Source organism: Clarias gariepinus, chromosome 3, assembly GCF_024256425.1.
Source record: "Clarias gariepinus isolate MV-2021 ecotype Netherlands chromosome 3, CGAR_prim_01v2, whole genome shotgun sequence".
In the NCBI taxonomy this organism is placed as follows: Eukaryota; Metazoa; Chordata; class Actinopteri; order Siluriformes; family Clariidae; genus Clarias; species Clarias gariepinus.
The window spans coordinates 7408649-7436378 of NC_071102.1; the positions used below are offsets into that span (position 1 = coordinate 7408649).

Sequence of the window (27730 nt, forward strand, 5' to 3'; positions counted from 1 at the left end):
ATTTTTTTTTTTGAAGGGGATTAAAACATTATATCCAGTTATAAAAAGCTCATAGTACAATATATAGCTATGTTCATTGTAAACAGATAAAATGTAGACATTATTTCACTGGATCTACTTGGGATAAAAATTGTGGATGCAGCATAACTTCCAAGGAATAAGAGAAGTCTGATGAAACTTAGATAAAGAAACAGAAAGTTTCTTTGGAGAGTAATTGCATGTTAAAGAGGTCCAATTATGCCATTTTAAGGTTGCTAATATTGCTTAATGAGTCTCTTAAAACAGGTTTACATGTATGCAAGGTCAAAAAACACTTCAGTTTTCTCTAAAAATAGATTTAATTTTACCCCATTTCTAAATGATTCGTAAACGACTCATGTGAAGCAGTTTGAAGATTTAGTCTGTCTAAACCTCTCCTTTCTGTGAGCCCCGTGCTAGTCCACCATTACTACTCATGCTTTTTGTGTGTGTGTGTGTGTGTGTGATGCGCAAAGTGCACATGCTCCGTTCCCTTACTCTTCGAGTGTATGAGTACATGCGAAGTGCGCATGCTCCGTGCCCTTACTCTTCGGCATTTTTCCCCTCGGGGCTTGCCGTAGATAGGCATGCGCACTTCGCGAGTGTTACAGTTCAGTTTTGGTGAATGGTGGAGAATAAACAGTTAAAAAAGATTTCGTGTGCTCTCGTTTTAATTGTTTTTTTATATTACAAAGTGTTTAAGCGAACCTGGCATGAATGCTCGGTCACATTAACAAGAGTGTGGTAACGTTAATTGTAAGATGGCGGGCAGGTTGTTCGTGACGTAAAACGTGGGCGGGCACGTTGTTCGCGACGTAGAACGTGGGCGGACATTATGCAAATATGTTACGGAGTGACGTGGATCCATAACAGAGTAAAAATAGATTTGCTAATGACTCGTTAAGGCGAATGTGAGCCGATTCTTTTTTTTAATAGACAAAAACTCCATTTATCGTGCACTGTCAGCGTCACAGATAGTGCAGATAGTTTATGTTCACATACAGCTACATGACACACTGCATAAAGGAAAATATTTGAAAAAGCATAAAAGGATCTCTTTAATTGTGTTTTATCATGCAATTACTTATCAAGAGACTGGATGTTTTCTCAAAGATTCAGTAAGTTCTTTTTATCAATTATTTAAAAAAGTGTTTATAGTATTGATGACCAGTGTTGGGTGTAACGCGTTACAGTGGCTACATGGTTATATATTGTCAGTGTTGTCAGTGTGGCCAGGTACTGACGTGCATTGTCATGCAAGATTACAATGCCCTTAAATAGCAGTCTTCTGGGTTTATTCTGAAAATCTTTCTTACAGCATCAGCTCAATTTTTTATTATTTTTAGCAGTGAGTTGTTTCGGCACCAGGTACACCCTAATAAAATGTGATCACTGTGCTCTTCTTTCATGCAGATCAGACCTGCACAGCAGTGATTGTGGAGACAATAGCCTTGACCGGAAAGCACTGATAAGACAGTGCAACAGTGGGTACCCCTCTGTAGGTAGTTGGATGGATGGATTGATGGATGGATGGATGGATGGATGGATGGATAGATAGATAGATAGATAGATAGATAGATAGATAGATAGATAGATAGATAGATAGATAGATTTGTGAGGATGTGTGCATATTTGATAATAAAAAGCTTAACACTACATAAATTATATGTTATTATTATATCAAATTATATATTACATGAGCAAGTAAATAATACAACATCATCTGTCACTGCGAAGAAATTAATGTCACCCTGTGATGCTTTGAATAGTCACAAATTGGATTCTGCATAAACTTAAACACATCTCCTGTTATACTGAACTTCCAGCCTCCTAAAACACAGTATGACTGCAAAATCATATTGTTTCCTGATATCACCCAAATAGTGACGGCTTCCCTGTTGATTTTGGTTTGTCTCAAGGTTTCTTCCTATTGCCATCTTAGTGAGTTTCTCCTTGCCATCATCATGCCATTTTTATAACACTTGGTAATGCTTTTCATCTCCCGATCCATGCTTTATTTTTTAAATATACATACACATATATAATTTTATGAGATAAAAAGAAACGCATTTGCTGGATACAATTTCATGCTCATTTATGTAGTGTCCGTAACTTTTTTGGATTCAGATCTCTCAACGATTTTAAGTGTCATTCGGATGAAACTGGGCCAATTTAAATTTAAATTATAAAAAGACATAAACATGAAAATGTGTATTATTCTAAAATGCTGAATTGTTAAAATATTGCAACATTTGACATGGTTACGGACACTACAGATTTTTTGCTATTTAAGCTTTTAACCAAAAACACTACACAACATTTTTTACAGGTCATATGCTTTAAGAAGCTTACACCAATTTTAGTGTCCATATTCATAAAGAAATATGAACAGTTTGTATTTTAAAGTATTATTGTTTGAAGTAAGACAGTATAACGCTAAAAAAAACGCTGAATATAAAATCATCTCTTCAAAACGGCTGAAGTCAGCAACTTCAATTTTTTTGTGGAAGCAAGACTAGTCACTTCCATGTTGCATAAAGTGCAGAAGAAGTTTCTTTGGTACACACATTTATTTTCTGTATTATATGTATAACACGAAAATACAATAAAATCAGCACCAATACTGTGTTTTGGCAGAAAACTGTTTGGAATTGAAATAAGTAGCCCAACATGCCCGTCCTTAACTGAAACAGCTTCAGCGAAATGACGTCATGTCATGTCACGGTATTAAACATCCCTTTTCCCTACACCACCACCACCACCATCTTGGGCTTCCTTCTCCATCATTCCACGCGCCGCCCATCTTGTAGTCTTACAGAGATTTTCCGCTTTGTGGAACGTGACTTCCGGTCTGTGAGACGTGGCTTGGGGTAGGATAATCAACAAGACAGTTATAGTGCTGTCTCTCCTGTCTGCTCGCTGCGACTCAACCGCGCTGGATGGCAGGGACAAGCCGGAGCAAACATTTCAGCAGGGTATGAGAAGGAAAAACTTTATTAAGAAAAAATATAGTTGTATATATTTGCACACCATTTCTAAAAAGGCATCTTTTCTCTAGACAACGCTAAGGGAAGAGAGTTTGGATTCTTAAACAGTTTGTTTAGACCGACATGGCTAAAATTGTAAATGCTAGCATAAACAAAAATGTTGCATTTATACCGTAAAAGTGGTGATTTTATGTCGTTTGCAGGAACAGCACTGTTTAAATAATGTCTTAAAGCATTTCAAGCATCTGAAGCGCTGAAAAGAAACCCAACCATATCATCACTTTGCCACTAAAATACATTATACAGTTTTTTATTTTATCTATTTTATTTTGCATTTAAAGTTAGCTCAAAAAGTTAGAAATGTTCACAGTTTCATCCCTGCACTGCAGCGGACCGCTTTAACGCTACGCCTGTTTTCTACATGTGTGTGTATATATAGAGAGTAGAGTGTTGAACAAACTAGAATGTTATAGAAATACTTTGCCTGATTATGTTGTGTGTAATGTTACTTATGTATTGCATCTTAAAACATTAAGGCCATGGAGGCCGGAGTTCGATCAACCTAAACTTCTATACTTTGAGAGCGAGTGCGCATGCGCACACTGCTTACAGCCTCCCACTGTTTCGTGTAATGGTGCTTTTCTGCCTGTATTTGATCTAATTTAAGGCTTTCAATTACGGTAACATTAAAATGTCTGAGGAAAAAGGTTTCTCCCTTTTTTTGTGTGTGTGTGTCTGGCAGTTTTTTATTTTTTTTATTTTTAAATGTAATAGCTACTTATGTCGTTCCTGAGCTGCCAATGATCCAGACTTCCTCTGTCCTCTGGACCGTCTGACTCATCCTGGTGCCCTGCTTCAGGTTGAAGATCTCATCACATGGATGCCCCGTGTGTCTTTTTCGGATGCGTCTGGTGTCTGGGGACAGTTTCACTCTACCATGACGACGGTTCTGGCCTTAAATGATGTTGACAGAGTCTCTAGGTCTACTTGAGCTTCCAGTAACTACCTGGACTCCATATTAACATCAATTAACATCAATTAACATCAACTGCCTGCCACCTAACACAGTATGAATGCAGATCAATTCCCGCTCTCTATTTCACCCACATAAGAATGGGTTCCCTGTTGAGTCCGGTTCCTCTCAAGGTTTCTTCCTATTGCCATCTCAGGAAGTTTTTCCTTGCCACCGTCGCCCTCGGCTTGCTCATCAGGGACTATCTGAACCTTTTGATTCATACACATTCACATTCTATTCAAACTTATTTGATTATGTAAAGTGCTTTGCGACAATGACAATTGTTAAAAGCGCTATACAAATAAAATTGAATTGCTTTTGTTTCTAATTAATGCAAAACATTACAGATGCAATAGAAACCTTTTTTTTTCTTCCTGTGCTCCTGCAAGAAATTGTTTCCCATCTTTCAATATAACACATTTATCACATAAATGATGCCAGTGGACTTAATGGTTAGCACTTGCTCTGCACATCCAGGGTCTTTGTTTTCCTGCTACAGTATAAAAGATATGCAGGCTAATTGCCATTCCAAAATTGCAAATTCAACAGTTTTTGACGGTTTCAAATTGCAAATTTGACAGTAAAATATTTTCAGATTCTTATGTGGTAAGAACTAAAAACATAAAGACAATATTGCTTTAACATTTGAACTAAAAACTAAAGCATTCTGCCAATCTAACGGTTTTCTTTCTCTCATGCACATTTCTGTTTGAAGATTCCTTTCTGCATTGCAGCACCCTGCATGTTGATCAGAAGCACTTTACAGAAGTCTGGCCTCATGAGTGTCGGACCCGGGAGGCCTGTTTGGGCTCTTGCTGCTCTTTTGCTTGGTGCTGGATTGCTGGCTGTCACCTCTACATCCTCCTCCGGTGGAAAGAAAGTGGCTCAAACAGCGCTGGCTCATGTGACGGCAGCCGCCGCGGGCCCTGGTACCTGGTGTGCTGAGGAGATGCTGGGCTTCCACAGCCTCAGGAAGCTGCTGTCCAGAGAGGGTGTAGATGTTTGGTTCTGCTCCATTTTGGGCTCTATTGCTGTGGGGCTCAGTGGAATCTTCCCGCTTCTGGTGATCCCTATTGAGGCAGGAGCAGCACTGAAAACTGAGGGTAAGAAAACACAATGTATTATTTTTCTCTGCCCTAGCGATACTTCTGTCACATCTCCAGCTTGGGAGTAAAATAATTGTGAAAGTTGTGTGTACCAGTGAAAGACTGGGGTAAAGTTGCTTGCTTTAAGGAGAAGATAAGACAACACCCTAATGCATAAAACCATCGAAGAGTCCAGTATTAGACATTTAATATTTACAAGAACAGTTTCTCGTCATTATGGTTATGAACTATGTACTGGGTCTGTGTTCCACTGTGAAAGCATAGGTTAAGCATAGGTAAATTTAAAAATAGGAAAAATGCACTGCCTGGCCAAAAAATCCACACCCTTTACTATTTATTATTTGCTTGACTTCCTTGTGCTTTGATTATTGGACAAATTTTAGTGGCCGTCTGTTTAAAAACAAAACAAAAAAAAAACACATTTTGCCCAAACCACTAATTGTTCAATTAGGGAGGAAAAAATTTTACTGACTGACCTTTTATGAAATTCTCAGTCGATACCGATGTTTAAAAAAAATAATTTGTCTGTTCCCAGAAATATTTTTTTTTATTTGTTAATTTTTGTGCCAGGGGTAACAAGGAAATCTCAGTTCTAAAAACTAAACTCAACTGCCCTTAATCACACTTACTCAAATAAAATTAGTCAAAGACGGATTGTTTTGTGAAAAAATATTTTAATTGCCCTTTAACACTCCATTAGTTTCTTACTCGGTAAGCATTTTCCAGTATTAAATGGGCCAGCGAAAACTTCTTGTAATAAAAATTAATTGCATAAGCAACGTAATTAAAATAAATAGTAATTAAATGAAAAAAACAAAAAAAAAAGGATGTATTACTGAGCCTTCTCTGAGACTATGAAGTACTGGCTCCTTCTCAGAAATTCATGTCCGATACTGATGTTCAGGGCACCACTTAAAAATAAATAAATAAATAATTGTGACATCGTGGTCATTCTGTACAATCAGGTCGTCAGCTGACTTCATTTTATTGCCACATAATGTTGCTGAGACCTGAGCAATTGAAGCAACCCAGATCATAACACTACCTCCAGAGACATGATGGGTAAAGCCTTTACCTGATTTTCTACTTACCCTGATGCACTCATCACTCTTGAATAGGGTCAGTCTGCACTCATTAGAGCGCATTACTTTTTTTTTTTTATTGCTCCAAAGCCCCAGTCTTTATGCTCTGTAGCAAAATATTTTTTTTCTGATTAGTCCCACTAACTAGTGGTTGTCTTAGTCCCAAACCCGATATTTCTTGTTGCATTGAGCTTGTGGAAATGCTCTCACTTTCACTATTAAATCTAAGGTCTGATTTCTGCTGTAATTCTTTTGACAATGCAGCTTCACCAGGCGCGTAAGTGATCTTGGATCACATTCATTTATTAATTTTTTTTTTCCTTTTTTCTGCTTACGTTTCTTCCCGCGATGGTTGACTGTTAAGTTCACATAGGTAATGCATTGGATAGTTCTTAACCAATGTTACGGCTTCCTATTTGGTTGTTATTTTGCTCTTGTCTAAGGGAGATTGGAAGCCGACATAAGAAAAATAAATAAAAAAGAAAGAAAGGATAATATCTTGTAGACCGTCACTGATTACTATTTGAGAAGTCACTCATGAACAAGAATGAGACCAACTCGAGAGTAGCGCTGAGTTTTAGCAAACTTTAGTAATTTTAAAGCACCAAAACACACAGTGGAAACCAAAAGTACAAGTAGAGAAAGAAATAATATTTACAGAAAATATATACAGAATATCAAATATGCATTCAACGGTGGGAGCCACGAGCAGAGCTTAAATCAAAGAAATAAATAAAACAAAACACCTTCTAACTTATGCGCGGCAGTCAATCTAAACTAATAAACAAAGTGAAAACAAAAACAGGGCGTGGGATGCCCGCTAACTACACTAACTAGCCAAAACATAAGTACAACAATTAGCTCTCACTCCTATCTAGTGTGTCTAAACAAAGTCTAACTCTACGTGCTGTTTATGTACGCCCTAGGGCATACTAACCTGGACTCGACACCGCGAATGGAGAAACGTCCAAGAACTCGTACTGGGCGTAGTCAGGACAAAACAACACACGTAGAAAGCTTAGCGTAACGTACACACACCATTCAGAAATTACTACGACAACGTTCAATAATACCGGAAGTATAGCGTCACCATAATGTAAATGCCATAACAACAATCTCTATATGAATGAATCAAAAAGCCGCGCCGCTGGCTGCGTCACTTCCGGGTTCTTATACTCGGCTGGGGCAGCCTCATTGGTTCCCACGGGAATCGCGGTCGCGCTGGAAACCATGATTGGCAGGTAAGATGTCCAATCCCAAGACCTGAAAGACATAGGCACTAAAATACGTGCGAAATGCCCGAAAATACTACGGGACGTAACACCCACACCCTCAAGAACAAACATACATGTTTGCAAAAGAAATACCACCACATTCTCGTGTTTAAACTCGGGACAGCGCATCTGCCACTACGTTATCGGTACCTCTTTTATACCTAATGTTGAGATTGTAGTTTTGGATGATGAGAGACCATCTCATCAACCTCTGGTTCTGATTCCGCATACGAGAAATAAGAGTTAGCGGGTTATGATCTGTGTAAACCACAACAGTATGGGTAGAAGAACCGACATAGACCTCGAAGTGCTGTAGCGCTAGCAGCAAAGCCAGAGCCTCCTTCTCTATCGTTGAATAATTGCGCTGACATTTACTGAACTTCTTTGAGAAGTAACAAACAGGGTGGTTGATTCCATCCTTATCTTCCTGTAAAAGAACAGCACCAGCTCCTACCTCACTTGCATCAACCTCTAGCTTAAATCCAACTGTAAAATCTGGGGCGGACAACACCGGCTCGCTGCACAACAGAGCTTTAATATTATCAAAAGCAATCTGACATTCGGGTGACCACGCAAAAGGTTCTAACGGACTAAGTAGCGAAGTTAGCGGAACCGCAACAGAAGAAAAGTTCCGACAAAAGCACCGGTAGTAACCAGCCATACCCAAAAATCGGCGTAATTCTCGTCTGGTTTTTGGCCTAGGGAACTCATTAATTGCTGAAATTTTTGCTGTTAAGGGTCGCACTTCGCCTTGTCCTACTTGTTTACCTAAATAGGTCACTGTCGCTTTGCCAATTTCGCATTTTGCAAGATTTAAAGTCAAGGATGCTTTCTCTAGCCGCTTAAGTACAGTCTCCAACAACGATAAGTGTTCAGGCCAAGTCTGAGAATAAACAACCAGATCGTCAAGATAAGCATTGCAATTAGGGACATCAGCAAGCACCAAGTTAACTAGTCTTTGAAATGTCGCAGCAGCGTTTCGCAACCCAAAAGGCATAACATTATACTGTAAGAAACAGTCCGGAGTTACAAAAGCCGAAATTTCGGATGCCCTGGCGGTCAACGGAACTTGCCAGTATCCTTTAAGAAGGTCCAACTTACTGACGAACTTAGCAGACCCTACACTGTCAACACAATCTTCCATTCTTGGCATTGGGAAGCAATCGGGTATCGTCACGGCATTCACGCGTCTATAGTCAGTGCAAAAACGCTTAGTGCCATCGGATTTTTCTACCAACAAACATGGGGAGCTCCAAGGACTAATGCTCGGCTTTGCTAACCCCTTTTCCAACAAGTACTGAGTTTCCTGCTTCATTAAACCTCTTTTAGCTGCATTAAGTCTATATGGATGCTGTTTAATGGGCTGAGGGTTGTTAATTATGATATCATGCTGTAGTACGTTTGTTATTGTGGGAACATCGCCTAAGATAGAAGGAAACTTGCTAAGAAGATCAACTATGTCTTGCCTTTGATCAGCGTTAAGGTGGTGTAAAAGACTTGCCAAGTTTGCCAGGGTTTCGGAGTTTGGTAACCTGGCCGACGACGAGGCTCCATCAACCTTCAAGAAACTATCCAAATCACCGTCCTCTTTTTCCACTGTTAAGCCCTGATCACAAGCAATACTTACTGGGAAAACTACATCCTTTCCCTTGTCAGTAGTAAGAGGCTCTATGGCATCTCTAGCATGATAAGCCTTTAACATGTTTATATGACAAATTCGTTTTTGTCGCTTTCTATCAGGAGTCTTGATCACGTAATCAGTCTCACTTTTCTTCTCTAAAATTTCGTACGGCCCAGAAAATCGTGCAGACAACGCAGACCCTGGGATAGGAAGTAGGACCAATACCTGGTCACCAACTGCAAAAGCTCTGGTCACAGCACCTTTATCATAGCGCGCTTTCATTTTCCCTTGAACTTTGGACAAAGACTCACGAGCCGAAGTACAAGATTTCTGTAGCCTTTCACGAAATTTGCTTACGTAGTCCAACACGTTGGCTCTCTCACTCGTCTCAATACCCAACATCCTCTCTTTTAAAGCTTTTAGCGGTCCCCTCACGGCATGCCCAAAAACCAATTCTGATGGACTAAACCTTAGGGATTCTTGCACTGTTTCTCGAATTGAAAATAGGAGCAGAGGAACGCCTTCATCCCATTCGTTGCCCGTCTCGATACAATACTTCCTCAACATTGCTTTTAATGTCTGGTGGAATCTTTCCAACATTCCCTGACTTTCAGGGTGATAAGCACTAGATGTACGGTGGGTAATGTTTAATGTGTCGAAGACTTGTGAACGCAACCTTGACAGAAAATTGGTACCTCGATCTGTTTGTACGACCCTAGGTAAACCGAACGTGGTAAAAAACTTTATCAAAGTTTTGTTTACTGCTTTAGCTGTAACTTTGCGAAGTGGGATAGCCTCTGGGTATCTGGTAGCGGTGCACATAATTGTAAGCAAAAATTGATTACCAGATTTAGACTTTGGCAAAGGCCCTACACAGTCTACTATCACATGCTCAAAGGGTTCGCCCAGAACGGGTATCGGGATCAACGGAGCGGGTGGGATCACCTGATTAGGTTTACCCACGTACTGACAAATGTGACAAGTCTTACAATACTGTATTACATCTCGCTTAAGGCCGTGCCAAAAAAAATGTTGAAGGATGCGATTGTAGGTCTTGGTTATTCCTAGATGTCCTGATAGCACGTGGTCGTGCCCTAATGACAAAACTTGCTGACGAAAGACCGTGGGAACTACCACCTGGTAAACTACGTTCTACTCATCCTCTACCGAAGTACTTTTATGCCATTTTCGCATAAGTAACCCATCTTTAATGAAGAATGAAACATTATCTAGTTTGCCGTTTTCCACGGATTTGAAGCATTTTGCCAACGAAGGATCATCGTTTTGCGCTTCGATAAGTTTTTCCCGAGTGACTGCCAAGGGCAAAATGTCGCCCATTACCACTTCCCTCGTCTGGTCGCTGGCACCGAACTCGGTTCCTGACAGTTCTCCAGACTCAGCGTCTGTACCTAAGAAGGAGTCAGATAAAGATATGTCATTATCTTTTTTTGCTTGTGCTCGTGTAACTGCGCATGCGGGAAATGCACTTGGGTATCTTTGAAACAAATCATCTGTCTTAGGTTGGGTCGGTAAATCGTCTACTACCTCTAGTGAAGGTATCACTTTCCCACCGGCCAGGTCATTACCTAAGATGAAAGATACACCTTTTACTGGTAGTGCAGGGCATACCCCTACCTCTACAAAATCAGTTACCACATCAGACTGAAGGTGAATGCGATGTATAGGTACTTTCGTAACTTCCATACTGAAGCTCTGTACTAGCCTGCAGGATCCGACTGACGATTGGCTTGAAAAGGGGAGAACGTCAGTACGTATAAAGGACTGTGCGGCTCCTGTATCGCGCAATATCTGGACTTCTACCTGGTCATCTTTCTTACCAGTCAATGAAACAAACCCTTTAAATAAGAAAGGCAAATAAGTGGGGTCTGGCAATTCCTTTTCAGATAACAAACATGAGCTAGCAGAGTTAACCAATGCTACCTCCTTTCTTTGAGACTGCTGTTTACGCTTCAGGGTTAGACAGTTAGCTATCACGTGTCCTTTCTTATGGCAATAAAAACATTCTCGAATCTCTTTAGGCTGATCACCATTTTGTTTGGGTGGCTGAACGTTCACTACAGCCCTGGGGACTGAACTCATTTCAACTCCAACTGTCTGAAAAACATTTTTGTGTGTAAGCACGAACTCGTCTGCCAAGACTGCGGCTTGCGACAACGTTGTCACTTTTTGCTCATTTAGATACCTTACCATCCTCTCCGGAAGCCATTGCTTGAAGTCCTCGAGTAGCATTAGCTCCCTAAGTGAAGTGAAGTCGTCGACCTTACTAGCGGTGCACCATTTGTCAAAAAGAATTGACTTCTCCCGTGCAAATTCTACAAAGGTTTGAGTGGCATTTTTCTTACGATTCCGAAACCGTTGCCTGTAGGCCTCTGGAACTAACTCATATGCCCTGAGTATGGCCGACTTAACCACATCATATTTTAAGCCATCTTCCAACGACAAAGTAGAGTAGACTTCTAAAGCCTTGCCGACTAATTTGCATTGCAGTAGCAATGACCACACATCTTTAGGCCAACCCAAAGAAGTCGCTATTCGTTCAAAAGCGTTAAAATAGCTGTCCACTTCTGATTCTCTAAAATTGGGTACCAAAGCAATATGTTTTCCCACATCAAATGTGGTGGAGCCAGAATGAGTCGAATTATCACTCACCGATGAGAAGGTTGGCTGCGCAGGAGGAATTGCAGCGCTCATAGCTGCTTCAATATCCAATTTACGCAGCCTCACTTCCTTATCAGCCTGAATTTCGAGCTTGCGGACTTCGAGACGCAGATCCAACTCTGCTTGGCGGGCTTGTGCTCGCTCCTCTGCCTCCAGACGGAGCCGTGCCAGTCTCACCTTTGTATGCAACTCCTCCCTTGAACTAGGAGTACCTGGTGAAAAGGGCTCAAAGGGTGGCAAAACAGGTCCGACGCCCACATTAGTGTCCGATTCGGCCGTCTCTACCTCCTCTTTACCTGCCTCAAGCACATCCTGCCTCTCGCCATGAGGATCAGTTTCTCTCTCTGCATCAGCTAGTGTTAAAACTCCCAATTCGCATAGCCGATCTATCACTTCGGCCCTAATTTGCTTCTTTAAAGATTGCTTTGAAACAGGAATCTGATAGTGGGTAGCTATTATAAGCAAGTCGTCTTTCCTGCATTTCTCAATTACGTCCCATGAGGGATTGTCAATAAAACTTTGCAGGTTAAATGCCATGGTCAAGCTTATTATTATAATTTGCGGTAATGCTTCTCAAGGTACGTTATTCACCTAAGAGTTGTCTAAGCACCAACTCACAAGTTACAAAAACACCCAAGCCACTTAGTTTCAAGTTCAATTTCAAAGAATGCCTCCTCAATGTTAGTACAAAGTAAAGAATTAAATTTTTCCCGGATGAGCCCCCAATTATGTTACGGCTTCCTATTTGGTTGTTATTTTGCTCTTGTCTAAGGGAGATTGGAAGCCGACATAAGAAAAATAAATAAAAAAGAAAGAAAGGATAATATCTTGTAGACCGTCACTGATTACTATTTGAGAAGTCACTCATGAACAAGAATGAGACCAACTCGAGAGTAGCGCTGAGTTTTAGCAAACTTTAGTAATTTTAAAGCACCAAAACACACAGTGGAAACCAAAAGTACAAGTAGAGAAAGAAATAATATTTACAGAAAATATATACAGAATATCAAATATGCATTCAACGGTGGGAGCCACGAGCAGAGCTTAAATCAAAGAAATAAATAAAACAAAACACCTTCTAACTTATGCGCGGCAGTCAATCTAAACTAATAAACAAAGTGAAAACAAAAACAGGGCGTGGGATGCCCGCTAACTACACTAACTAGCCAAAACATAAGTACAACAATCAGCTCTCACTCCTATCTAGTGTGTCTAAACAAAGTCTAACTCTACGTGCTGTTTATGTACGCCCTAGGGCATACTAACCTGGACTCGACACCGCGAATGGAGAAACGTCCAAGAACTCGTACTGGGCGTAGTCAGGACAAAACAACACACGTAGAAAGCTTAGCATAACGTACACACACCATTCAGAAATTACTACGACAACGTTCAATAATACCGGAAGTATAGCGTCACCATAACAACAATCTCTATATGAATGAATCAAAAAGCCGCGCCGCTGGCTGCGTCACTTCCGGGTTCTTATACTCGGCTGGGGCAGCCTCATTGGTTCCCACGGGAATCGCGGTCGCGCTGGAAACCATGATTGGCAGGTAAGATGTCCAATCCCAAGACCTGAAAGACATAGGCACTAAAATACGTGCGAAATGCCCGAAAATACTACGGGACGTAACAACCAAATTGAGCGAAATTAAGTCTGAAATAGTTAGTAGTTATTATAGTAGTTACTATACTACCAGTGTTTGCCGTAATCAATGCCTGAGCCATTTTTTTAGCTTGTGCAGACAGATGTCTTGTTGTAGATGTGTATGTAATTCTGTGAGTTCGGAATAGTTGAGTGTCAATCCAGAGTTCTCATGTGATGTGGCCAGACGCAGCCATGGATGACAATCCTTGGAAATACATGAACTCGTTTGGAAAATATTTCGAGGAGAGCCCTTCAGCAATTCTTTCCACACACCTGTCAAAACTTGTTCGAATATCCAGATGTGATAGGCTTTCGTAAAGAAATCCTCAAGAATTTACAACAGAATCACTCCCACAGTGCACTTATTGCATTGTTGCTTTTTAAAAAAAAGATATGGTTGCTTTAGCTTAAAGGTTTATAAATACACTTTCCAAATCTGGTTCCAGGGAGGAAATGGTGTGAGTGAAGGGAATGTCTGTGTTTGACCGGTTCATGCAGAGCATAGTCTGTAGCAGTTTGGTTAAAGCACCTATTAATTATGGTACATTGGGTGTGCCCTGTGCTTCAGGGGATGAAAGATGACAAATGCTTTAAGTAACAGATTTAGCTTTATAAACCTGTTGCACAAAGAAATAAACTTTTTTTAAACTTTCTTCTAAATTATGGCCAGTGACAGAAAGTTTATCTCCAGATTTAAAGTAAGGCTGTGTATGATTAATAGCAATGTTATACCACACTGCCAGAGCAAAAGAAAAGGGTCTAATATTGCGTTGGACCACGTTTTAATTATGTCAAGAATTTGCCATAGCATCACTTTGATAAGCGTATGCAGTGTTGCAGCATTTATTTCTCCTCAAGGTCTTTTTCTGTTGATGTTAAAGGAGTTGCTCTGCTGTGTAAAGTGTTATCTAGCACATATCTAAGATTCTCAATTGGGTTAAGGTCTGCACTCTGTGGTGGCCAATCCATGTGTGAAAATGATGTCCCATTCTCCCTGAACCACGTCTGTTCCATCAGGGGGGAACAATTGATGGACAAAACCTGGTCATTGAGTATATTCAGGTAGTTAGCAGACCTCATTTTTGTTTTTGGTACATACCCAGACCTGAGCAACTGAAGCAAAGTGCAGATCATAACACTATCTCCACAGGCTTGTACAGTAGGCAATAGGCATGGTGGGTGCATCACTTCATTTGCCTCTCTTCTTACCCTGATGCACCCATCACTCTGAAACCACATGACGTCAGTGTGGCATCATTCCTTATGCTTTCTACCAAATTAAAGCCTTTCTGCTGATTAGGATCACTGATAAGTGGTTTTCGTAAAGCTACACAGCTGTTTAGTCCCAATCCCATGACTGCCCTCCGAATTGTGCGTGTTAAAATTCTCATATTTTCACTATTGTACATAGCAGCGAGTTTTACTGTTGTTTATTTAGGATTTTCTGATTTCACTTTTCTTCATCAAGGTTGATTGTTCAGTTCCTTTCAGTTCCTACTTAATTTTGGTAGTTTCAGCAATCATAATTTTCTACTTTGCTTGATGCAGGCCAATAATTTAACACTTCTTCTGACATGTTTAAAGAAATGAGAAGCTATGAGAAATAATGCAGTAAGTAACTTACTTACTGCAGTATTTAGGATTAAATAACTTGAAACATATTAATCACTGCATTAATTATATAGTAGAAGGCTCCTAACTATTTGCTTAGTTAAATCCAGGTGGTGACTATTTATTTATTATTATTTTATTTTATTTTTTTGGCCGGGCGTGTACATCAACTTGCCAAAACGTCCATCAACTTGTTTTGGTTGTGCGCATTTCAGCGCTCACAATAAATTGCACAATAAAATGTAATCATCAGCAGCTAAAGAGAACAAATATCTTAATCTAAGCAACAGTCAGAGTGATCCTACAAGGATCAAATTCTAAGGTGCTCAGTAACATGTTTGTGGTGATCCTTCCTTCAGCTCAAGCTATTAATGTTTTTAGGTCTGTGCGTGTGTGACTTTTAAGCCAAAGGTTTATGACTCATATTCTTTCTGCAGCTGGTTGTCAGAACCTAAAGAAGCTGTTAAGTTTTGCAATTGGAGGTCTCCTTGGTGATGTCTTCCTTCATCTTCTGCCTGAAGCCTGGGCTCACTCATCCAGAAATAGTAAATAAATGCTCTCTTTTTTTCTATTATTTATGACCCTGGTCACTTTGATTTAAGCTATTGGGTTGTGTTCCTTTGCATGTTTTTTTCCCCTCTACCCACACTTGGTTTTAAAATTCATCTATTCATTCACCTGTTCTTTCATCTTTCATTCACCGGGATATCTATTGTTGTCCCCTACTGTGTAAGGTTTATTTATAAAGGACCATTATTAACACCACATGAGAATGATTCACCGGTTGGACTGGTGTTTGATCTGACATACTTTCCAGACAGTACAGTAATATATTTATTAGCTGTATTAATATATTTATTTTCAGGAACATTTGGTGCGTCAGTGGCAAAATATTAGAGACAGGTATAATATATAAAAGATAATTAACAGTATTATATAACAATTAAGTCCAAACAATTAATTAGGAATTGTCCATTATCATTCTTCTAATAAGCTGCAAAATCTAAGGTGGACGATGTGCATTAGAATAACTGAAAAAGATGATGCGAACCCACACAGTGCTACACAGCAAAGTTTTTACAGATTTAAAAAAAATTTATTTATTCTTTGGGGTCTCCTTAACATATTAACCATATGTTTTCTATATTTGTGCATTTTATAATTGGTATTGGAAGTACATCATTATTTAGCTCGTATCTCTCCATCTCCGCTAACCTGTACTAGAACACTGTGTTTATTTATTTATTTTTGTTAGACCTGCGTGAGAAACACTACCACACCCAAGGATTGTGGGTGCTTATAGGACTGATGTCCTTCCTGATCCTGGAGAAGATGTTTCCAGACGAGGATGGTTCAGACAGCAGTGCCGTGAATCATGTCAACAATGTAAGTTTTATACATGTAATAATACTAAACAGTTATTCGATCACATTAGATCATCAGAAGGTGTTATTTATTTGTTTTACTTATTTTGAGGCTTTTCTGCAATGAAATGTTTAAAAGTAATGGAAAAGATTTTTGGTGTACATTCTTGGTATGTTTTTCCACCATGGGTGAGTAGTTAGGACAAAGGATTTTGGATTTCCTGGTTTCTTGGTTGGATGACAAACTGCATTTTTTTTTAACTCTTACTAAAAGAAGAGAGTAAAAAGAAAGACTAATGAAGGATAATGACTGTTAAAATAGGGATGGGAATCACCAGGGACCAACCGATACAATATTATCATAAATCCTAGGTGCAGATCCTTTAACTTATAAACTGATAAAGTATAATCTGCCTTTTTTTAATACATATGTAACATATCATTCATGGCAAATCACTGTGGTGTAAAGAAAATAATCAACTCTGATTCGAGTTGAGCTCCATCCAGCCATTTAATAATTTCCTACAACAGCATGTTCAGTTTTATTTTTTTAATTACACAGTTTTTAACGGGGCCTACTATAAATGACCAATGCTTCGACATGAGATTTGAGATCACAATTCTTTTTTTTTTTTTTTTGAAATTTTTTACCCTGATTTTTCTCCCTAATTTTGTGGCGTCCAATTCCTCCCAGTCACTAGGGGGCTCCCACGTAAAGCTTCTACCACCATTCAAATTTGTCGGGAGAGACGCAGAATATCACGTGATTCCTCCGACCCACGTGATGTCACCGACCATCTTTTCGAACTGCTCACTCACACACCGTTGGGGGAGGAGTAACACACTCGGAGGACAGCACCATCCGCTCCCTCCGCTTATGCGAGCTCACAGACGCCCCTGAATGGTTTGTAGAGCAGTATTATTAATGTGGGAGCACGAGTACCTCTCATCCCTCCCCTCTGAGAGAGCTCGGCCAATCAGCTCTTTCCAGACCTGAGAAAGATCACGATTCTCTCACAGTATTTTTTTCTTTCTTTCTTACCCCCAACCAAAACATTTATTGCTCTCAAGTCTTAAAAAAAAAAAATGAATTAAAAAAAAAAAATCATTGTCTACATGGGACTTCTAACTCTTTCTAATGAAAATGTTGCTTTATTCCTTAAAGTGAATAACTTAAAAGCTAATGAACATAAATGGAATGTTAACAATAATAAATAAAATAACTAATAAATAGCCCCAGTGCTTTTTGAACACTTAGCCAACTACTGTCATCAACTCATTGCATGTGTTAGTTTAGTCAAGGCCTCAGGTTTAATTAACTAATACAGTTATAGTATTCATTATAAGTTGTAGTATTTATTATAATAAGTTGTATTCCAATTAGAACTGTACATGCCTATTTAGACAGTAGTAAATATAATATAATACATAATACAACACCTCCAGGTTCTGGATTCGATTCCCGGCCAGGCTCGACTCCCGTCTCTGTGTGCATGGAGTTTGCATGTTCTCCCCGTGCTTGGTGGGTTTCCTCCAGGTACTCCGGTTTCCTCCCACAGTCCAAAGATATGCCGGTTAGGCTAATTGGCATTGACAGATTCCCCTGCATCAGTGATGTCTTGTTTTCAGACACATGATGATAATTTGATGCCAAATTATCACTGGCTGGTTCAGTCCACTACAGTTGGATATTCAGGTTGAAAATGCTTTGACAGCTTTGGATTAACTCACTTCATGTAAATACGTCTAAACAAGCTATTTAAACAGTAACTGTTATTTCCGGCTCTAGTTTTAGGCTAAAATAACAAGACATACCATGGAAACTAAAGCAAACTGCAGATGTTATTCTGTTAAAATAATTACCTTTCAAGTGTAACTGTTGTAAAATCATCTTTGAAGTATCAAGGAATGTATTTTGTAACGGTTTCTTAAATCCCATGGCAGCCTATGGGAAACCTGAGAAAGAAGGCAGGTTTACTTGGATAATTAACTCATCAATGATTGCTCTTGAAGCTTTTGCTCTTGCAGTATTTGCTTTATGCTTGTGTGTGTGTGTGTGCGCATGTACTAGTCCCTAATCTAAACATCCTTTCATACTTTCATGCTGTTTAGAGGCTACTGAGTGTTCCTTTTATGGTGTGTGACTGTCTGTATGTGTGTGTGCCCTGCGATGGATAGGCACTCTGTCCAGGATGTACCCTGCCTTGTGCCCAAAACCTCCTAGGATACGCTCCAAGCCCTTTGTGAACCGGAATACAGCATAAAGCGGTATAGATGATGAGTGAGTGATAGTATCGCTAAACTAGCTGTCTTTATACTAGCTGCTAAACACAAGAACAGAGGAAAATGTAATGGTTTGACACAAGTGCTTAGAGGAACACAGAGAGCACCAACAATTGTTTTTTTCCAATGTACTAGAATGAAATTTAAAAAATCAGGAAAGACCATAAAAATGGAAGGTGTGTCCAAACTTTTGACTGGTACTGTATGTTTATACTTGCACCATCATGTAAAGTTTGAGTTCTGCAGCATATTTCTGAGCCTCACGGTGGCACCATATGAGTACAGACCAGAGCTCACTATCCACTAAACTGCTTTCCACTGTGTGTGTACAGGACTGCCTTTGTAGGAGCATATGTTAAATCAGTGTGTGGTATGTTTACTTCAATGGGTGTCTCGCGCTGAAGAGGAATTCCATGTATTGAAAGGTTTAAAATAATTCACCCATTGGAAAAAAAATAATTAAAAAAAAAAAAAAAATATATATATATATATATATATATAAATTAGTTTCAAAGTTTGCATCTGCCATTCTATATAATATACAGAATAATATACTTTATAAAAACTCATTCTCAGCACTTGTACTTATGTAACTGCCTCCAACCTGTAACACCCGCCATCATACACATCTGCAGCTTTTAATGCAATAATCCCACAAACAATATATTTCCTGCAAAAGTAATGCTGCAAACATATTTATTATTTATTATAATATTTAATATTTATTATTTGCAGAGATTTGTTAAATTTGTGGGAAATGTGGGATTTTTACATTAAAAGCTGCAGATTTGTATTGCGTTCGCGGACTGTTAACGTTGGCGAGTGTAACAGAATGTTGAACTCTTGAAATTTTGTCAAATGCTCTTTGAATCCTTTGCAGTGTAAGCCTCTATTTTTCTTGCCATGTCTGTCTAACTTTACCAGATGTATTACAATAACTTCTTCACATGCGGTCAGGAATTCTAGCTAGTCAAGCCAAAACATAAATTTTAAACTATCTTGTTAACTATTTTCCCTTTCCTCATACACACATACATTTACACAATTATACTTTCAACATAGAAAGTGTTGGCATATGCCTGTTTACATGTTACTTGTAATATTGTTAACTCCATTATAAACCTGTGTAAATGTTAGGACCCCCTTTTTTAATTTAATGTGCTTTTGTGTAATACATAATGAAAATCATCTGACCGTAGCAGGTCTTAGCTTAGTATTAGGGAAATAAAAATGTTTTGGCAGTTTGCTGAACTGGAGCATTTAGGTGTGTGTTAATGTCGAGAGAAAAAATAAACATAAGCAGTGGTTTTACAGAAGCAAGTGTTGCCATGCATCAATCTTAAAAGAGTTATAAAAACATTTCCAGATAATTTGGAGTTCAACATTCTACAGTGAGAATGATTATTCACGAGTGGAAAGCATTAAAGGCAGTTGCCAATTTTTCCAGAAGTGGACGTCCCAGCACATTCACCCCAAGGTCAGGCCATGCAGTGCTCAGAGAGATTTAAAAAAAAAAATAGAAAGAAAAAGTTACATCTCAGACTCTACAGGCCTCACTGAGCATGTTAAATGTTAAAACCCATGACAGGACCATTAGAAGAAGACTGAAGAAGTAAGAATTGCCAGATGAAAGCCTCTTCTTTCTAAAAAGAACACGGCAGCTCAACTGAGGTTCACCAAACTGCATATGAAGAAATTGCATGACTTCTGAAACTGTGTGCTATGGACAGATGAGACCAAAGTGGAGTTGTTTAGGTGCCATTAATACCTATTGTGAAAACCAAACACAGCATTTCAGCAGATACAACTCATACCCACTGTTAAACGCGGCAGTGGAGGTATGATTATTTGGGTTTGTTTTGCAGCCGCAGGACCTGGACACCTTGCAGTCAATGTGTCGACCATGTACTCCCCTAGTATACCACTGTGTTTTCTAAAGGCAAATGTGAGGCCATCTGTTCGACAGCAAAACCGTGGTTGAAATTGGGTCATGAAACAGGACAATAATCCAAAGCACTCTGTAAATCTTTTGGAATGGACTAGTCAAAATCCAGAACTCAACCCAATTAAAATGCTTTTGGGGGACCATAATCAAGTTCCTAAAACCTTAATGAAATAAAGCAATGTTGTAAAGAAGAATGGGCCAGAATTCTTCCACAATGATGTTAAAGACTGATAGTCATACAGGAAACGATTACTTCGGGTTATTCATGCTAAAGGTGGATCAGCTTGCCATTGCCCACTTTTTTTTTTCTTTTTTCTTTTGCCCCCTTCTTTTTCGCTTAATTTTTGTAAAAAAAAAAAAAAAAATTTCATGGTATTTGCCTAATACTAAGACTTGCTACAATCAGATTTTGCACAAAACATCATACTAAAGGAGGTGCTACTAACTTTTTCACATTAATCCAAAACCTAAAAGGATAGGAAGAATAGTCGTTGCTTGACAGTACTATTTCTATTCATGGTTCTGGGGCCACAAACATGATGATCTCTGAATGTCCTCTGCATCAGTGATGTCTTGTTTTCAGACACATGAAGGCTTTCGATGCCAAATTACCACTGGCTGGTTCAGTCCACTTAAGTTGGATATTCAGGTTAAAAATGCTTTGACAGCTTTGTATTAACTCACTTCATGTAAATACGTCTAAACAAGCTATTTAAACAGTAACTGTTATTTCCGGCTCTAGTTTTAGGCTAAAATAACAAGACATACCATAGAAACTGAAGCAAACTGCAGATGTTATTCTGTTAAAATAATAATTACCATTCAAGTGTAACTGTTGTAAAATCATCTTTGAAGTATCAAGGAATGTATTTTGTAACGGTTTCTTAAATCCCATGGCAGCCTATGGGAAAGGTTTACTTGGATAATTAACTCATCAATGATTTCTCTTGAAGCTTTTGCTCTTGCAGTATTTGCTTTATGCTTGTGTGTGTGTGTGTGTGTGTGTGTGCGCGCATGTACTAGTCCCTAATCTAAACATACTTTCATACTTTCATGCTGTTTAGAGGCTACTGAGTGTTCCTTTTATGGTAGGTTTACTTTTAGGGAATTGCATCAGACTCGGGTCAATACCTACGCAGCTTTAAAGCTCCTTAAAGTAAAGGAAGATGCTCAAAGATGTGGGGTGTTTTTTTTTTTTTCCTCTTTCTTTTTTCCCAGTGCAATCTGATTCTTCTGATTCATCAGTGTTAGACTGTGCTGTTTATTTCCTTGCTAAATATCCAAGACCAAAGTCTCATGCTCCTATACTCACTAATGTTTGTTTTTCTTTGCACAATTATTTTCTCCTTTTTTATTTATTTTACAAAGATGTATATTTTAAACTAGTTCGACTTTTCATTTTGCTTTTGCATTGGCTGTCAGGTCAGAATGATGAGGATTTCGAGTTTTATCAAATGCAGGAAGAAAAGTGCATTTCTTGTTTGAAGTTTGATGGTCCTGTAGCACTGTACTCAGGCAAGACCAGTGAGTTGGATTGACAACCAAGGGTGTAAAGCTAGTTATAAATAGAGTTCAACAGGAAGCACTGCAGCCACCGGTCCTGTACCAGCAGACGAAAAAGCTGTCTGAAGTCAGCAGAGCAGCTCAGCACACACAAGCAAGAGGGGGAGCAAAATCTCACCAGAGAGGGGAAACGTCTAATTTAGCTGTTCCACTGAGTCAAAAAATCCACTGGCCTCAGATATTTTTTCAGACTAAACACGTCAGTGTTTACAGGCGAATCTCAGTTGCTTGGTTGCAGACTCAGTGTTCAGGGCCAAATAAATTATCTGTCTTTTGCAGATAAAAAGAGAACTAGTTATGACTTTAACTATCAGAGGGAGCTTCTCCAAATTACTAATGTGAAAAACAGAAGTTTATTTGAACTTTTGAGACAGAATATGCCATTGGGCCCATGCTAAGATTCCTAAAATAAGTACCAGTGAGATTTTGTTTTTTATTATTATTTTTTTTTATTCCACCCTTCCTATGCTCCTTCTACATTTCAGTAGTGTATGATTTCACAAGCAGATTGAAACACTTTTTTGAAGCCAACTTTTTTTTGGCTTCAAGTTTGAAATGTGGTGGAATAATCTTTTGGTTCTCATGGTTTTAAATTTCCACAGTTCTGTCATTGTGTTTTCTCATTTTTTCTTTCCAGTTGTTGGAGAGCTTTTGGGATGTTCTGGATTAATGCCATGACCCCTAATGTGATCTTTATCTCTTGTTGTTTAACAGTTCCGGTGCTCTGCATTTTAATTTATGGGGACAAGATTCACCCATTGTTTGGTTATTCAGACAAACTGGCGTTAGCCCGACAGGCCAGTTATATTCCAGATTTAGTAGGTGCGTTGGTGCAACGAGACGGCCAGCATGCATATTTGAGGACTGCACCTTAGTGTGACACTGGATCAAATAACATTTAGGTATTCATACAATGAATTGCAGATTCTCATGTGTGTTTCTCTTTTTCTTCTCCTTCTTTGTAGTCATCTTGTTCAGCAGAGCACCGGAGTGACCATTTTATATCTTCGGAAATAAACGGTGTCTGTGCCAATAACAATGCCAGCTCCAAGCCTACAACTGACACGGTCTCACAGGCTGGACAAGGGAAGATAAAGGTTAGTTGGAGCTTGTGGTCATGAAGAGACATAAAGTAAAGTGCCAAAGCTTTATTCTAGGGTGCATTTTAAGGGGATTTCAGGATTTTCACATGAAATTCCTGGAGGACAAAAAGCAATATTCTTTTGGTGGATAAAATGCCACCAATCTCATATAAACTACAGATCTGTCCAGAATTTTTTTTATTCAGAAATATGTTTTACTCTAATTGTTTCACTAATTAGGCAATTATTATTATTTTTTTATTTATTTATCCATTGGAAGTCCATAAATGTGTCTCTTTTTTTTTTTTTTTCTTTCTTGTTTTTTTTTTTTTAAACTTGTGTTGTCATAGCTTCGCCAATGAACTTGTTTTATTTCATTAATTTTTGTCCAGACAAGTGGCTATCTGAACCTTCTGGCCAACTGCATTGACAACTTCACCCACGGCTTGGCAGTAGCAGGGAGCTTCCTAGTCAGCAGGAAGGTAGGAGAGCTGAGAGATTAGTGTCACAGTGACACTCATTTGGACTCATTAATACCTACTGTGAGCTGCTTGAACACATTACGTCCACTGTAATTAATAAACCATGTTTTAGTTTACCTCAAAATTCCACTAATGTTAATTTATGCTAAAGTGTTGAGCCATTTGAATGATGCTCCAGCACTAAATAATTATTCTAATATAATATGATTTTAATAGAAAAAGTTTTTAAAATGTATGCAATTGAGAATTAAATCGCAGTTGAATTAGGTTTAATCTGTCATGTCTGAACATGCTGAACTAGCAGTTTCCTTGTTTCCCAGTTTAACTTGGCCACTTCCACATGCCCTATGTCTGTCCTGGCTCGCCATCACAGTTTGGAAGTACAAAGGTCAGATCCCATCTCTCCCAAAGAACATGAAGTCATACTGTTCAAGCTGTATTCTCTAAAACGCATGACAACACCGTCAGTTTCCTGGCACTAAGCTCTAATCCTGCCAAGAGTTTCATTCTCCCTTGCACCCAAATAGCTGTCTACATTTGTTAATTTTCTACTTGTGTATGTGTACATTAGAGAATAGGAGAATATGGTAAGTGGGTGCTGTGCTGTTCATGGTGGTTGTGTAGTATTAATAGGATGGCTACATGTAGGAAAGGTCCAGGTGGAGAACCATAAGGCTCACAGCTTGTTTACTGTGGGAGTTTGAGAATGTGGCATCCAGTTTATTTCCTCTCAGAGCCCCACGCATACTCTTAATTTGTGTACTAGAGAGAGGAGAGCGCTCTAAATGAAAATGTATGTGCAATACAAATCCAATATGGGATACATAATATGCAGTCTTCCTGTCTGTATAAACTTAAAAATAAAACAAAAACTTTTTGCAGGTTAAGGGCACTAGTAATTCTCAAGATGCCTGTGTCATGCAATGTCTGTTTTAATTATTTTTTTAATTGTTAATGTGTTTCCTATAGACTAACCAGTGGACAAAATGTGTCAGTTTCTCTCTTCATTTCTGTATTTTCAAGTGTATCAGAGCTGACAAGTTATTTTTTTTTTTTTTTTTTTTTTTTTTCTGACAGGTTGGCTTTCTGACAACTTTTGCAATCCTTTTGCACGAGATCCCCCATGAGGTGCGTCTCTCTCTCTCTCTCTCTCTCTCCCCCTTCTCTCTCTTTCTGTCTTTTTATGTTGAATATACAATTGAAATGCAGAGCCCAGTACTCAAGGTCATAGCAGCACCATGCTGTCCTTTTTTTGTGGCAGTACACTTCATTATAATAAGTCAATATTAATTGAACGGTTAGGCATTTGATGGACAGTGTTTGAAAAATTTGTCTCAGGGTTGTCTTATTTGGGCATATGAGGACTAGCTTTTAGGTAAACATTGTGGTTATGCCTCTTATAGAGATTGCAGTAAAGGCATTATATGCTTTATTACTAAGAACCTTAGTAAGATAACAATAAGAATAACCTCACAGTAAATATGTGTGTTGTGTGAAGGTGGGAGATTTTGCTATTTTGCTGCGTGCTGGGTTTGATCGCTGGAGTGCGGCACGAATGCAGTTATCCACAGCACTGGGTGGAGTTCTGGGGGCGTGTTTTGCTCTTTCTGCTCAATCACAGCAAGGTGCAGGTGAGACACCATATGATGCAAACCACACCCAAGCTAACACTCTATATACAGCATTGATTAATTAAATAGGGCAGGGTGTTGTGATATGGCTTTCCTTTAAGCTTAGAATAGGCCACACAAGCTGCAGTGAGTGACATAAAAAAGTCTATTTATGGATTAATGGGCATTCAGTCCATTCAGGTCATTAGCTAACTTCATTTTATTGCCACACAATGTGCCCGTTCTTAACTCAATTCCAGTAATTTCAAATCTTTTTAATTGTTTTTGGTAACTTATCTAGGCCAATAATTTAACCCTTCTTTTTTTGTCTGGGAAGTGTATATATAATGTGTTTGTTATTCATTTATTGGAACCCTGTTAAGAATAACATGGTCACTGATGACTAAATCGAAGTAGCAAATGCATACTGAGGCTACGATTTCAAATTAATACACATGGCCTTTAATATCTAAGTAATTGCTCCCATTTGCAAGAAAGTAAAAAAATAAAAAAAACCCTGCTTGTATATTATTTTTTGCTCCTCTCTCCTGAAGAAAATGCCACAGCCTGGATCCTGCCCTTCAGCTCTGGAGGATTTCTTTACATTGCGTTGGTCAATGTGGTGCCTGATCTTCTGCAGGAGACCAATTTCAGGTATTTAATCCATTTGGTCCATGAATGTGAGAGATCAAGTTTATTAAGGAGATTTCAATTGCACACTTATGAGCACATATTAAAGAAATGTACAGTTAAATTTCTTTTTACAAATATCTTCAACATACACTCATGCCAAGTTTACAGTTTTGATGGGCATAAATAGGAATATTAAATGTATTTTATTTCATGTTATTGTTTACAAGATGTTTAAAAACAAGCTATCATGTAAATGATATGAGGCCAGATGTATCCTATATTACTCACATTTTGCTCTGATCTTCTCAGGCATTCTTTACTTCAGATCCTGTTGATCTTTTGTGGTGTCGGGGTTATGGCACTGCTTTCTGTTATAGCGGAATAGGCAGAGGACGTCATGTCTTTCCCTTAGAGACTTTCTGAATGGAAAACTGACAAACTACCAGGTCGGAGGACTGATGGACAATTCTCTCTACTATTTAAGCTTTAAAAAAGGTTTAAGACTGAATCAACGGGATGTTCAGACTATTAGGTTTGTAAGTGTTGTATATTTGTGGGTAATTCTTTTGTCTTGGACCTATACACAGGCATTTTGAATCACAATTGTAGCTGACAAACACCAGTGCATATCGTGGGGAAGGATGGTACAAAAAGAATAAATCGCAATGATTGGCTTGTACAGTGAGATTGGGATTTGAAAAGAATGATATACAGTGAACATGTTAATAACTTTTGGGACACTGTATACAGTCCTGTAATTTGTTTAGCTGACCATTGCATGGTTTTACTATAAATTTGAGTCTTTGTTAACAGTACCTCCATGATATAATGCATTTTTATCATGGATAAGTGTATACTATTTAGCACCAAAAGTGTTAGCCTGGTTGCTGTAGTATTTGGCAGAATTTCTATCCTGATTTGTCTGCCATCCTATCAATTCTCACAAAATCATGCATGAGTTTAATGAGCAGCCTTTGGGTATTCATGGTAGGATTTATGGCTAAGCAACCCACACACTTGCGTAGACACCACAGGCGGAATATCATGAAGAACTCCCCACAGACGGTCATAACGGGTGCAATACCTTTTCATTGCCAAGTATTAATATACGATTTTAAATTGTGTTTATTTAAGCATGCTGCTTCACTTTTTTTTTTTTTTTTTTTTTTTTACAATGTCATGTTTCATTTAATTTTATACGTTCCACTTTACCACTTGTGTTTAACTCTGGATAAATACAGATGCAACAGTGCAAATTCCATTTAACAACGGCTTTTTGTTTTACAGCCTTAGTGTTAGTCATGTCCATTACTAGTTTATTCTTTCTCATATATACATTTTTATTAATTATTAGATTAGCCACATATGTTTCTTAGGACACAGGGCCTTTTTAAGCTTGAAATTTTCCCTAGAATGAAAAACAGGAAAAACAATGCACTCTGTAAAACAGATTGTACTGAAAGTAATGTCAGACTTTAAGTCAAATCATGGTTACATAAATGTATATATTTTTCAAAGATATTTATTATATATACAAAGGTGTGAGAAGGAACAGAGTTTTATTTCTGAAGTTTTAACACTCCCAACACTGTTACTAAAATAAAAGAGTTGAAATGTCTGTAGTTTTATTTGTTAATATACTTTTTCCACGAAATGTCTGCAGTTTGTGTGTACTTATTTTTCACATTTGCCTTTCTGAATGACTAATAAACTATTTTGTTGTA

The 27730-nt window shown here is 38.5% G+C and overlaps 1 protein-coding gene across 2 annotated transcripts; it reads left to right on the forward strand.

Moving 5' to 3' along the window:
* The first annotated feature begins 2904 nt into the window (after positions 1-2904).
* On the forward strand, positions 2905-27730 carry slc39a13 (solute carrier family 39 member 13). 2 transcript variants are annotated; one of them, XM_053493339.1, is made up of 10 exons: positions 2905-2993; positions 4736-5123; positions 15482-15589; positions 16300-16430; positions 23165-23296; positions 23674-23763; positions 24841-24891; positions 25262-25394; positions 25928-26027; positions 26316-27730. In XM_053493339.1, the coding sequence occupies exons 1-10, from the start codon at positions 2958-2960 to the stop codon at positions 26389-26391; spliced, it is 1245 nt and encodes a 414-aa protein (XP_053349314.1). In that variant the 5' UTR covers positions 2905-2957; the 3' UTR covers positions 26392-27730. The 2 variants fall into 2 exon arrangements, with proteins under 2 accessions (XP_053349314.1, XP_053349315.1); XM_053493340.1 differs by having other exon boundaries at positions 23168-23296.

Bases quoted from the DNA above. Each gene is read 5' to 3' on its own strand.
- slc39a13 (XM_053493339.1), top strand. From the start codon at position 2,958: ATGGCAGGGACAAGCCGGAGCAAACATTTCAGCAGG. The intron at 23,764-24,840 runs GTAGGAGAGCTG...TTTTTCTGACAG, and splicing joins GCTTCCTAGTCAGCAGGAAG to GTTGGCTTTCTGACAACTTT. The intron at 26,028-26,315 runs GTATTTAATCCA...TGATCTTCTCAG, and splicing joins CTGCAGGAGACCAATTTCAG to GCATTCTTTACTTCAGATCC.